Source organism: Psammomys obesus, unplaced genomic scaffold (genome assembly GCF_907164565.1).
Source record: "Psammomys obesus unplaced genomic scaffold, mPsaObe1.curated_primary_1811, whole genome shotgun sequence".
Lineage (NCBI taxonomy): Eukaryota > Metazoa > Chordata > Mammalia > Rodentia > Muridae > Psammomys > Psammomys obesus.
In genome coordinates, this window is record NW_026596101.1 from 22,002,648 (window position 1) to 22,016,181 (window position 13,534).

At 46.0% G+C, this 13,534-nt stretch overlaps 2 protein-coding genes across 2 annotated transcripts in view; one reads left to right on the forward strand and one right to left on the reverse strand.

The window, feature by feature from the left end:
- Positions 1-5,202: 5,202 nt before the first annotated feature.
- Lsm3 (LSM3 homolog, U6 small nuclear RNA and mRNA degradation associated) lies at positions 5,203-11,538 on the reverse strand. The gene is made up of 4 exons (XM_055628586.1): positions 11,473-11,538; positions 10,594-10,704; positions 8,154-8,249; positions 5,203-5,559 (listed from the first exon to the last, which is right to left on the reverse strand). The coding sequence occupies exons 1-4, from the start codon at positions 11,491-11,493 to the stop codon at positions 5,479-5,481; spliced, it is 309 nt and encodes a 102-aa protein (XP_055484561.1). The 5' UTR covers positions 11,494-11,538; the 3' UTR covers positions 5,203-5,478.
- Positions 11,539-11,690: 152 nt separating this feature from the next.
- Positions 11,691-13,534, forward strand: part of Xpc (XPC complex subunit, DNA damage recognition and repair factor) — a 28,677-nt gene continuing 26,833 nt past the window's right edge. Inside the window, exon 1 of the mRNA XM_055628487.1 lies at positions 11,691-11,850. Within this exon, the coding sequence (XP_055484462.1) occupies positions 11,757-11,850 (94 nt within the window). The 5' untranslated portion in view covers positions 11,691-11,756. The remainder of the gene's footprint in view (positions 11,851-13,534) is intronic.

The following is a 13,534-nucleotide window of genomic DNA, read 5'->3' on the forward strand; positions in this document are numbered from 1 at the left end:
TCTAAAGACATGATTGTTTGACATGCCACATGGCAGAACTATCAGCCCAGAGAGAAAAGCTGGCTGGCTTGAGGCCTCCTGCAATGGCAGTTCCAATAACTCTGCCCTCCACAGGGCATCTTGCAATCAAGTGTGCTTGAATTAGACAAGAGTCTTGTCACATGATTCTGTTCATAGCTATTTTGATTCTGGCAGTTGGTAACCTTTCTTCTAGGAAAAGATGAAAGCAGGAATCCCTGGTGGTAAGACTCTCCTGTTCTGAGCTTGTGAGAGCACTGGCTGAGCAGAGGCAGGTATGAGCTGCTCCTGGGGAACTTTCAGCAACACTCCGGTCCTGATAGGGGGCAGAGGCCTGGCATCGTCTGTGTCACCCTGCTGTGAGGATGACCTGCCCTTTCCCTTGGTTATTTGAGCTCTTGGTTTTTGCTGGGCAGAATCTGACAGTGATGTCATCTTCTTGTGATGCTGTTGGGTGACCTTGTTCATGAAGCTGGTTCTGCTTATTTCTATCACACCTGACAACTGAGTTAAGGAAATCATTGCTATGAACCAAGGAGAGAGAAGAACGGAGGACCCTGCAAAGGAAGAACTCCACCCATTCATCCAATCCCCAAACCTAATCACCATTACCTGTGATCCAACCTATTTCTAGAAGTTCTCAGCCGGAAAAGCCACAAAGCAAAAAAGAACAGAAGATAGCAGTGAGGGCTGGGGTGCAGTTCAGTGGCATAGCCCTTGGCCACCTCCTATCTTATGAAGAAACAGGATCGAATGGCTGAGTCTAGTGTTCAGCTAGTTGTAAATGCAAGGGTTCTAAACTCCTCATCTGGATCCTTACATTGTAACACACAAATGATGGCTCTCAAGCACCTTCCAGACTCTCCAACTTGTGTCAACAGAGTGCTCTTAGGCTAGGAGGACTCAGCACAAACAAGGACACTAAGGCTGAGGGCAGGAAGGTTTGCTTAGTGAGGTGGTTGAGTATGGCCTTGGCTCAACCACGCAGCTAGATCTAGGACCAGTATGCTGGTGAAAACCATTTTACCTAGACTGTGTGCTCTTTCAGCTCAGCATTGTAGGGGCCGCCACTGTTAGAGGGATATTTTGCCTGAAAACTGTCTCCTGGGGCCTGTGTTGCATATAGGGTCTGTCCTGTGCTTCTGGAATTTATGGTTGAATTTTCACATAGTTTGGACTGAAGGAAACAAATGGCACAGTTTGCCATCTAATATGTTGTCTGTCAGTGAACCAAGACACAGAAGCAGAATAGGGAAGAGTATAGCGCCCCCTGGTGTCAAAACATGTTCTTGGCTGATCCTGGGAAACTAAAGTTGGAAAGGAAGGAGCAACGGACCTTGTGTGCCACAGCAGGCTATGGTGACGGCTGTGTATTTCAAAAGCTACAAGAGAAGATTTTAAGTTTTCACCACAAATAAACTTAATTATTTTTAAATACATGTTTGCAATGATAAACATTTATACTGATTTCAATCCCACCCAATGCAAACACATTTTGGGATCACATAGTGCCCATTTACTTACGTGTGCATATTTTATGTTTTTGTCTTTTGAAACAGTATCTCAATTCACAGCCCCTGGCTGGCCTAGAACTTGTGATCCTCCTGCCTCAGCCCCGAGTGCGAAGTACATTTCATTGGAGGGGAAAAAAAATATTCTCTTAGTACTGCTTCCCCTCATATGAGCACGTGAAACCCAGGAACAGAGAGAAGCTCGCCAAAATCCATAGAGCATGTTGGTGACAGAGCAAAGACGGGCAGGTTTGCTACCTGCCTCTGCTTTCTCCATGGGGCATTTACTCCTTAGTGAGCATGGATGCCATCTTCTTCTGCCTTCTTACACCTCCCTTCCTTTAGGCTCTTGGTCCTGTCTGTCCTCTGACAGATTCTGGCAGGGAAGATGTGTATATATGTGGAGTATGTATTCATTTGTGTGCATATGTGCATGTGTGTGTGTATGCTTGGAGAGGCCAGAGGTTGATGTTTTACCATTCTTTGCCTTATTTTTTGAGACACTGTCTCTCACTGACCCTGGGGCTTATTGATTCAGCAAGACTAGCTAGCTAGCAAGCTCTGGTGATCTTCCCAGGGCTGGCTTTGCAGGAATGCTCCACTACACCTGCCTTTTCACACAGGTACTGGGATCTGACCTTAGATCCTCATGTGCACTTAGCAAGCACTGAGCCATTTTCTCAGCCCTTGCAAAGTTTTAATTGAACAAATCAAATTATTTCAAAGCCAGATTGTCCTAAAAACTACTCAGGGAGAGAGCGGAGAGCAGCCAGACTAAGGCAGATAAAGGAGTGACTTCAGCCCACTGTGACATGACTCCTCAAGTGTTGCTTCTAACCTGGGGACAATCCCAGGGCTGTCCTGGGCTGCTAATGGAGCTGTTTTTTAGTCCTCACAACTGACCTTACAGTACTCCATCTGCCCAGCTGGCACATGGCACAGACACCCTTTGAAGCCGTTATCTGACTCCACAACACTGCAAGATCCTCCATGGGAACTTTCCCAACTCACAAAGGACAACAGGGGGTTCCTGTCAACACCTCACTCTGGATCTCCATGGCATAATAAGCAGATGGGAAGAATACCAAGAAAAGAATCCCTCAGGGGTAATCAATATCAGAAACCACAGTGGGGCATGCTGTGCCCACACCCATGAAACTTAAGCCTCAGCCAAGAAAATAAGAATCTACATGCTCTGCGGCGAGAGTGGAGTAACAGGCCTGCAGGAGTTGAAAACACTGGGCCTTGTAGACCTCGTTTCTTGGTGTTTTCCATGTAAATTGATGCCTGGCTAGGTGCCTGCAGCTGGCGCCTACTGGTAGTCTCAGGCACAGATGATGGGTGAGGGGTGAAAGGAAGGTAAGCATTGCTGAGCTGTGGGGACTTAAGTACTGGGGAATGGTGCACACAGCTTGCCTCTCCAAAGTTCCATTGGCCCCTTCTGCCTGCAACACAATCACATAGCACTGTAGGCCTGCTGTCATTTAATCTTCACCCATTCAGCACTGCTGGAGGACAAGCTGTTGGCCAGGCCTCAAGTCTGGGGTTGTGAATACAAGCAGCCACTTGTCTGGTGGGACTGTGTTCAACTCTTAAGTTTCTCAGAAGCAGAGGAAGCCAATACCTACCCCCAGTTTAGCAACCCCACCCAGCGTACCTACCCCCAGCTTAGCAACCCCACCCAATGCTGCAGGACGACTCTACAGGAACACTGCCCCCTCCAGGGCCCTGCTGCCACATGGGGGCCCTTCTGTTACTGAACAAGCTCTGCCCACCTTGATTCCCTGAGAGGCTCCACAGCTTCAGATGAGATTCCACAGCAATAGCTTTACCCCACGAGGCCTGAGGTATGTCCAAAAAAGCTGTCACTACTAATGAAGTATCCAATTACTTTTCAGCAACTTACATCTGACTGAAGTGTTACCTACAAAACAGACTTTCTTTGCCTGACTTTCTGGTAGTGTCTCTTTGTCTGACTTCCAATGACTGAGGTGGGTAGCATCCTACCCAGGCCTGGCTCATGGAAGCCTCCATTCTTAGCTGAATGAGCAGCCTGTGGATGAGCGCAAGATGTCTGAGTCTGCCATAGAGAAGTGCCTGCCCAACCTGAGTTCCACAGAAAGCTATGTGACAGGGGCATCTGCTGTGCTTTCTTTCCTTACACAACAGAAATCTTGTGCTTCTGGGATAAGCCAAGGTAGGTCCCTCAATTCCAGTGTTTTTTTCTGTGTTCAGTAGAGGTGAGGTTTGCTCACAGCTGGAATAGGAAGCAAAACCTACAAAACCTTAAGGCCACCCCTCGATCAACTACTCCATAAAGGCTCCATAGCCTCCCTGAACAGCAGCACCAGCTGGAGACCAAGTATTCAAATACCCAAGCCTGTGGAGGATAGCCCACGTTGTCACTGTGATAGACACTGTTACAGAAGCCAGTTACTAGTTCCCGCAAGTTCCAGCTGAGTGTTCTCTGGCCTAAGTCTAAGGCACAGTTGCTAGGAGCCGTTTGCCATACAGCCTGGACAGTACCACTTCAGGCTAATAAAGGTAGCCTTCATGTGGGGGCAAGTGGCAGGGCTCTGCTTGAGTTGTCAAGATAGAGGCCTGAGTCCCAGACCTGAAGGGGATTGCAACCTTGAAAACTCCAGCTAGATCTTTTGAAGACTACAGGTCTTATGAGGACTATGGCAAGAGGCTTTGCCCCAGGCATGCTGTTCAGCAAGTTAGTTATGGCCACTGTGTTAGTATTTGGTTAAACCGTCTACTCAGGAAGGGGATCCCAAGTATTGACCACTGAACACAGCCAAAATCCCAAGTCCATGTTTCCCACAGGACATTACCTAGCACAGCTAACGACAGTGTGGGGTTGGTCAAGGTAAAGGGAGAGTTCTGCCCTGCCTCCTCACTGAAGACAAAACTTCCATTAGCTTAGTCACACTTGTTTTTCTCTTCTCTAACTTGTAGGGACTGGTACAATAAATAATGAAAACAAAGCCTCTTCAACATGACGCTGGCTCAGAGCACATGAGCAAGCTGCACTTGACAGGGGATTAGCAAAACTTACCGAGCACATTTACAGACATGTCCTCCACAGTGCAGACTGGCTACACTTTTCTTCTTTTTGTGGTGCTGGGGACTAAGGCCCTAATGCATACAGGACGAGTAGCCAACCTCTGAGAGCCACAGCCCGAGCTCAATTTTCTACATTTTACAACAGGATAATTCCTTAGTGGAAATTATCTGGCTCTAAGTGTTCTTGTGATTCTATGTGAAGCACAGGCTGACTGAAGCCAGAATGGAAGCAGCTTTGCTTTCAGCCATTCCTTGCTCAGACTCTTCAGGTCCTTGGCACTGCCAGCCTATGAGGCATGAGTGGAAGACAGTTTCTTCAGTCACAGAAGTCATGCTTTGTATTCTCCTGGTAGTTAGCAGCTGAGGTCACTTGCTGCCCCTCTGGCCTAGTTCTCACTGGGTGCTCACCTGAGCTCTTGAGGACCCTGAGACAGGTAAGGCTATTGACGATGGTCTCTTTGCCCCAGAACTGCTCTATCTCAGATAAACGCAGGGGCAGACGGGCTAGCCTCCTTTCTCACATTCAACATGGTGCCCTAGAGACAAGAGACAAACTGTATACTTGGAGTAAAAGCGTAAGAATTCACAAGACACATTAAACAAGTAAAAAAGAAAACATCAAATTTAATTTAAAGAAAAACAACCTGAAAGTAACCACAAGAACAATGGGCAAAGCAACTCCTGAAAAGAGCAAGGCGGTTACACTAGTAGAGGGCTGGAGAAAAGAACATGTCATTTAGCTGGAGAGGTTGTAAGTTACTTGCAAATGAACTTCTTTTGAGGGTGGAGGGGTCCTTGGATCATTTCTGACCATCAGAACACATGTGAGCTTCTCTCTGTGAGTGTCCTTTACATCTCAATGGGCGAAGTCTCCACAAAGTCAGCCAACTCTCAATGGAGGGGCAACTAGAACAACACCATCTCCCCGGACGAAGAGCATGGGGATGTTCCTTTTTGTTGACTGCAAGAGAATAACAAAGGGAAAAGTACAATCAGATTAAACAGTCTGAGCATTCCCGTTTCCTGGATGACTGAAGCAGAGACCATTGCAACAAACCTAGACCCACTCTCCTCTTCCTGTATACTGCTAGAATGTTACTTCCCAGAATTCTTTGCAACCAAACCTGGACACAAGTAGAGGGCTATTGTGCTATTTTTTTGAGATGGGGTCTCACCGTACAGTGGTCAGTCCCACGTTAGTCTGAAACTTCTAATCCCCACACCTCAGCCACAAGTGCAGGGATTATTATAAATTTAAGATTTATTTTCACTGTGTTATGTCTGTAAGTGCCCTCTCTGGCATCTTTGTATGTACAAGATACACATGAACTCACAGAGATGCACACATACACATAAACGTTAGATAAATACATGTAAAATAAAGACAAGTCAGACATTTGTGGCTCATGACTGTAATGCCAGCATGGAGAAGGCTGAGGCAGGCAGGTCGCTACATGGCAGATTCCAAAACAACCTGTGTTATAGAGTAAGATCGGGTCAAAATTAAGTAAAAAGGGGAAGAAGCAAGTACTCTTGGTCTCTGAGCTGTCTCTCCAGCCCTGTCCCTCAGTGTTGGGATTGCGGGAGTATGCCACTACATCTGGTTTTGGATTGATTTTAGGTAGGGGGTGCTGGGGATTGAACTTTTGCACATTTAAGCAAACGCTTTACTACTGAGTTTGAATTTCAGCCATGGACTTCAAGAGTAACTTCCTCTGAGTGTCAATGGGTAGTCACTGTTTTACCAATGGGTGGACCCCAAACATTGAGATCTCAAAGAACAGGATACAAGTCTAATGTCCCTAACTTCACACCTGAAAGAAAGCCACTTAGCTGACCTGTAGGCAGGCACTCAGCCTCCGGTATGCCCACACATCACACCTGCTTCTGTGTACTCTTGTGAGAACAAATGGGACACAATTCTTAAGGCTTTAGCTTAGTGGTCAAGCTTGAGGCACTCAGCAAACATGGCAGATTGGGAGTCATTGCCATGCCTTGGCATAATGTTTGGCAGAATTTGGGAGCAGCCCAAAGACCTCCTAAACCTACAGTCTTTGGGGACAAAGGCTGGAAAAAGCCAGTGCTGTGGTGTAACAGATACAGTCAGCAGGGAAGTATGACATGGAGATCAGGCAAGACCTGGCTAGTTATTAGGCAGACAAAAACAAACAATGCCGGATGCTTTTAAGCCTAACTATATAAGCATACCCCCCTCCCCCAGAAGGCTGCCATGAATAAGCTTTTCAGTTTAAAAACACTTTGTCCTCAGGAAAGACCATGCATCCCGCTGAAATTCAGGGTACGGCTAATCGTGGTAATCTGATGGAGATGCTATTCTCCACAGTTTCCAGCAGATCTGTAATTATGTGAGGACTGGTGCTTCAGGATGATGGGCAAGATGGTTCTGTTTCAAAGAGCACAGAATCACCAAGAGATGCCAGGTGGTAAGCCATACTGTGAGCTGTTTGATGAAGAAAGGAGGTAAATAGTATGGACAGTGGGAAAGTGGGCTAGAGCCAAATAACAGAACTTTAGTAATCAACAAAAACAACACTCTAACTGTGGTGGAGCGAGAACCAAAAAAACAGGGCCAAACTGCTTTCGGTCTTCTTATTGGCCAGTTGGTATCAATCCAGTCATCCAGGAGTCAATTATGCATGCTGTGGGAAAAAGTTCTGAGAATTCCAGTGGTTTGTGGTCACGTTCCAGTTTTGGGAATGTTGGTGCTTATTAGTTATGTCAACTGAGAGAGGGCTAACCATTCAAAGGGCCAAGGGGAGGCTGCTGTTTGGCTTCCCATCTCAAAGATAAGAACATATAAGACAGTGCTTCTCCATACATATTCTCCACAGTGCTGCAAAAAATGGACTATAGATACTATCCACAAATCACAGTTGGTTTTGTCTGTGTCTGTAGTAAACACATGACACATTATAACATCAAACTATTATAGGGATGATGAAGAGATGGCTCAGCAGTGAAGAGCACTGGCTGCTCTTCCAGAGAGCCCAAGTTCAATTCCCAATATTTACAGGGTGGCTCATAACTGTTTATAACTCCAGTTTTAAGGATCTGATGCCCTCTTCTGGCCTCCTTGGACACCAGCCATACTTATAGCACAGAAACATATATGCAGACACCCATACACATAAATTAAAAAAGAAAGAAAGATTATTGTCTTTGTGGGCTTGGTGTGATGGCACAAGCTTTTAATCCCAGTATTCTTACGGAAAAGGCTCAGACTGATTCAGCTGACTGGAAAGGATGCTTTCTAACCTGTGCGATGCCTGCAGGCTGTGCAGCGTGTCCCAGGTTCCCAGCTTTGTGAGCTGTTACTTATGTTGAGGTAGGTTTGGTGATACAGCTGTCTTTAAGTTCAGTGTAATAAACAGGTTGTGTGACTTCAAAACCCTTTTAATTAAATGTAGTACCTTTAATTACTACTACACTCTATCAATAATCCTTAAGTAGGTACCAAAACATAATGTACTTTCCACAAATATGTTACATGTTGAGAACTACAATTGTCAAAGAGAAGACTTGCGAGACACTTACTTTATATATCTCTTCATATGTCTCTTCATCAATCTCTATTGTTGTCACAGTTTCTTCTACATCTCCCAGGATCATATTTAAATGTTGATCATAAGCCTGAAGTGGAAGGGTGAGATTTGAGAAACAGGGCTTGAAAAATGGAAGTGGATTAAAAGCAACATGTTTAATACTTATGCCCCAAACTTTGCAAGGAAATAACAGACACTTCCTCTGTGCTAGTCTATCCAGTCTTCATAAGCCGTTCCCAGTGACAATACTATTTATGATCAAAAGTGAGTTCACTCAGCTGGGCGTGGTGACGCATGCCTTTAATCCCAGCACTTGGAGCTGGAGGCAGGCGGATCTCTTGAGTTCAGCCTGGTATACAAAGAAAGATCAAGGACAGTCAGCACTACACAGAGAAACCTTGTCTAGAAAAAAAAAAACCAAAACCAAAACAAACAAACTGAGTTCACTCAAATTAAACTGAAAATAATTCTTCATTATCTATGTTATTTGCTATCCAAGGCAGTTCTACTATTCATAACAGTTTATTATGAAAACAACAACAACAACAAAAACAGACAATTCTCTGCCAGACTTCTTTCAGGGACAGTAAACAGCATAAAGTCCTGTTACTTGCTATGTGATGGCACTGTGGTTCTTAAGCATTTGATCCTCCCAAAAGTGAAACAAGTGGAACAAAACTTGGCCTATTTTTGTGGACATCGGTATGTGGATGCCAGAGGCCAACACTGAATGTCTTCCTCAGCTGCTCCCCATTGTATGTATTACGGTAGTGTCTCTCACTTGAACACAGAGCTTGTTGACGAGCTAGCCAGCTTGCTCAGGGATCCTATCTTTGCCTCCAGAGGCTGGGGCTACAGGTGTTGGGGATCTAAACTCCAGTCTTCACCCTCTACCCACTGACCATCTCTCCCACTTCCACTTTGCCCATTTATAACCATGTGCTTTAGGCTCTGTGGACTCAGTCAGGAAGGATTGCAACCACAGTGTTCAGTGCAACCTCCAAAGTTCATTCCTTTTACTAAATGGCAAACTCCCTGTGGCCTGTTCAGAACGCATTTACATGTTCTAACAAAGTGCTAAGTGGTTTTGTCTTCTCATATCAAGATAAAAATAGCCTAAAAGCCACACTGGGAAGGAACTGCTTGGCAGCTACACAAATGAGAAAAATGTTCAGCTGGGGAGCAGGGAGCAAACAGAAAGGTAAAGTTGACTGGTCTGGCCTGGTTGTCATTCCATGTTCCAAAGACCCATGGATTTAGCTCCATCTCACTTTTCTCATCAAACTGACACTGCTTTTTCCATATGGCTAGCTTCTAGATCAATGACCAGATTTCCTTCCCAGCCCCGGAGCTTCTCTGCCATAGTGTCTAAGAGTGCGACTGAAGTGCACCTGCTCAGTCCCTACAGTGGCTCTGTCACTGATAACACAGGGCTGTTTCTAAGGCTGAACTAAGAAGACTCAGTGCAATTCCCGTGTTGTAAACAAAGAGTTCTAAGGAAAATAACAAATTAAGAAGAAACAAAACCTTAAGTACACAATGATGTCACTCCAAGGGGTCAATATCACAGAAATCATAAACGTGCTTGTGCCTTTCAAGACACAGTTTCACTCTATAGTTGAGACTGGCCTCAAACATGATCTCCCTGCCTCAGTCATCTAAGTACTGGAAGAATGGGCACATGCTACCATACCTCACTAGGATCTCCCTTTAAACACAGATGGCATATACACATGCAGAAAAGATCTATGGAGCTCTGAACAATGGTCATCCATTGAGAAAAGGGGACTTCACCTTTGATTCTATGGATCTCGCTTCTACCACATGCTATGCAAGCTACCTCTAGCCTATTTACTTTCTTTTTTTCCATACAAAGCACAGTTTTATACGTAAAAAAACTAAACACCCTGCCCAATAACCTTTAAGAATAAAGGACAAGGCCAAGAATGGTAGTGCATGCCTATAATCCAGCTCTAAAGAAATATACCCAGGAGGATTTTCAGTATGAAGCTAGCTGGGTTGCATGGCAAGACCTTGTCAAAGACAAAGAGGATAAATAAGTTTATTCATAAATAAACAAAAGAAGGAAACAAATACGTTCTATAGGGCTGGAGAGAGCACTGGCTAGTCTTGCAAAGGATGGAGTCTGGCTCCCAGCACCCATAGGAGGCAGGACACAACTGTCTGTAACTCTAGCTCCAGGGGTTCGGATGCGTCTCTGTAAGCAGGGCTCCCCCACCCCCATAAACATTCTGGTTACGGAAAAAAAGATTTTAAAAACGAATAAAATCATATTGTCTAGGATTTTCCAATTCCCAAAGAAACTGCATACTTCCAAATGGTATGTTTATGTTGCATTTCTTAAATTTGTAAGGAGGTAGAGGGGGAATGGCAGGGAAACATCTGCTTTTGAGACAATTTAACAGACTTACATGTAATCTGCCTCGAAGTTCTCGGTCATTTCTCATCTTCACATAAATTCGCTCATCCAAACTGAGCCTGATGAGATCCAGGGGCTCCTCTACGGTATTAGTAGTCTGTTGCTGATGAAAGAAGCCGTCTTAGCAATGGAATACAAGAGGCAGCCTGATGCTTCGATCACTGCTAAGCAGTGAAACCAACACGTAGGTGCTCATACAAACCAGGGTCGTCTATAAGAGCAACAAGTGCTCTTAACCGCTAAGGCACCTCTTCAGCCCAATTAATTTATATCCTAGTTGTGTTACAAACACATTAAATAAATACATATTAAAAAAACACATTTTCTGAAGAGAGACACAGGAGGGAATAGTCTGTGTGTGGGGGGCGTGCAAGTCATTTCGGTGGCCAGGGAACTCCATAGACACCTAAGGAATAGGAAGGGGTAGGTGAAGAGGCCTGTAGGCCCTCCTGTTATCTGTGTACTACATCTTTAGCAGTTTCTCTAGCTCGTAAAACCGCACCTTTTATCTGACCTCCCTCATAATACACGCCAAGGAAGCCACTGCCTGTGTACCAGGTGCTTATACGTATTTGTAAGCTGGTGCCCACTACCACATCACGCTTTCTGTCGGAATCCCGACAGCTATCTCCTAGAGGCGGGTATCGACAGGCCTTTGCATTTTACTGATGAAAGGGTGAAGACGAGCAACATGGGCAGATAGGCGGGTAGAGAAAACTCAGGGCCTGCGGAAGTTTTAGGAGCAGGCGCTGCTACGGAAGACGTTGGTTACTCGGGGGAAAAAAGAGACAAGGCACTCCTTGGTGAGTGCGCAAAAGCAGGCCGGGCCAGGAAGCGAAAACGCTGCTTCTACGCCGCAGAACTAACTTACCTGATCTACGTCGTCCGCCATGTTTCAAACGCTGCGCCCTTTCCACCTCTCGCGAGAACAGGCACGCAAAAAAAAAAAAAAAAAAAAAAAAAAAAAAAAAAAAAAGCGCTGGAAGCAGACTATATTACTTTTGTCCGTTCGCGCTCCCTGTAGTCCACGTGGGGGCGGGACTTCTTTGGGGGCGTGGTCCTACCCTGATCAGGGGGCGCGGCCAGGCATGGTCCTCCGCGGGGCGGAGCGGGCACGCGGAGATTTGGTAATCGGGAGGGACGCTACTGGGCAACATGGCTCGAAAGCGCACCGCAGGCGGAAGGCGGCGGAGGCGCGGCCGAGAAGCCGAGGACAATAAAGCAGCCCGGCAGGAGGAGAGCGAGGCGGGTGAGAGGTCGAATCTGTGGCGTGCAAGGCGACGGTGGCGGAGGCTGGGGCAGGCGGTGGAGCGCATCTGCGTCTGCTGCAAAGTCTCCACGGCCGGATGCGCGGCGCCCCGAGGGCCTCTACCATCCGCCCGGACTCCTCCGTGACTTCTAGAATCAGGTTCAGCCAATGTTGAGGGCCGAGCAGGAGAAAGCTTCTCGGTTGCCTGGTGTCTCAGGGAGATGCCAAAACTAGGACAGAGGGAGACCCTGCAGTTTCAGATCTTTCAAGTTCCAGACCTCCGTCCCGTGTAGCTCCGGGTTTGGGTTGCACTTTTGTTTCCTTTCGTTTTGTTTTGTTTTTCGAGACGGGGGTTTCTCTGTGTAGCCCTGGCTGTCCTGGAACAACTCGCTTTGTAGACCAGGCTGCCCCTCGAACTCAGATCGCCTGCCTCCTGAGTGCTGGCTTTAAAGGCATGCACCACCATCGTCCGGCTGACATGGGCTTCTTACCTTGGTCTTGAACAAAGCAAAAACTCAATTTCCCCCTTTAAACATATCCTTTCTCCAGCTGTTCCATCTCAGTAAATCACCCCCTCAACCCACCTGTTAAAATAAATACCTGTTAACTACCAATTGGGCAGTTCAGCTTCAGAAACACCGAAAACTACCTAATTCTCTTAATTTCATAGCTAGAGTGTCCATGCCATCTTCTACTTGAGTGAAGTTGCCTCTTTTCTGTCTTCCCCTCATCCCTCTGCGTCAGAGCTCCATCCAGCAGCCAAATGGTATAGAACAACAACAAAACCTCCTTGTATGCCTAGGTCGTCTTCTTAAAACGCTAAGTATAGCATCTACCTCACTTAGCATGTCTCCTACAGGATTTGGACGCTGTTGCCACTCTACTGGTGTCTCCTTTCCAGATACTCTTATTTTGACTTCCTCCTGTTTATTTTTAAAAAGCAGAACTCTGTTCTGGTCTAGATCCTGGATCTTTTGGTCTTATCCTCCTGATCACAGGGATTACAGATGCCATCATTCCTGGCTCCCAGTGAACACCTTTCTGTTCTTAAGACCTGCTGTTTATTTATCTGGAGGCTTGGCCTTTGGTTGCTTCTTTGGCTTAGGATATTCTTCATGGCTCCTGTTGAGGCTAGTTTCTTCTCTGCTTCAGGTCTAAGACACTCTGTGATCAACTTAAGGTAGTCTTTCCTGGGTACCCTCTACCACAGAATCTGCTACCGACAGTTACTGCCCTGTCAGCCTCTCATTCTACTGTGTTCATTTTTCTGATTTCCCGAGGAAAATGTAAGCTTCCTAAAAACAAGTCTCATTTTCCTCCATATCCTATTTTGTTCTTCCTCTTGGTTTCATCCCTGAAAAACCATCCCAATTTATTAGTTTTTTATTTTATAAACATGGGTGTTTGCCTGCATGCATGTCAGTGCACAACGTGTGTGCTGTGCCTGTAGAGGCTAGATGAGGGTGTTGGAGCCCCAGCATCGGAGTTACAGAAGGTCCTGGAGTTACAGGTGGGTCCTAGGAATTGAACCTGGGTTCTCTTGGAGGGGCAGCAAGTGCTTTTAACTCCTGAGGCATCTCTTTTGCCCTGCAAAAACATTTAAAAATATGCAAAAGGTATGCTGCTAGAGAAGGGATAGCTAGGACCTCTAAAGTAACTAGGTAGAAAACTTGAATGGTTCAGT

What these genes read in the sequence shown, in the direction of transcription:
- Lsm3 (XM_055628586.1), bottom strand. Translation starts at nt 11,493, where the DNA reads ATGGCGGACGACGTAGATCAG. An exon ending in TGGCGGACGACGTAGATCAG is followed by an intron (nt 10,705 to 11,472) that starts GTAAGTTAGTTC and finishes TTCTTTCATCAG; the next exon opens with CAACAGACTACTAATACCGT. An exon ending in AACTTCGAGGCAGATTACAT is followed by an intron (nt 8,250 to 10,593) that starts GTAAGTCTGTTA and finishes CTTCCACTTCAG; the next exon opens with GCTTATGATCAACATTTAAA.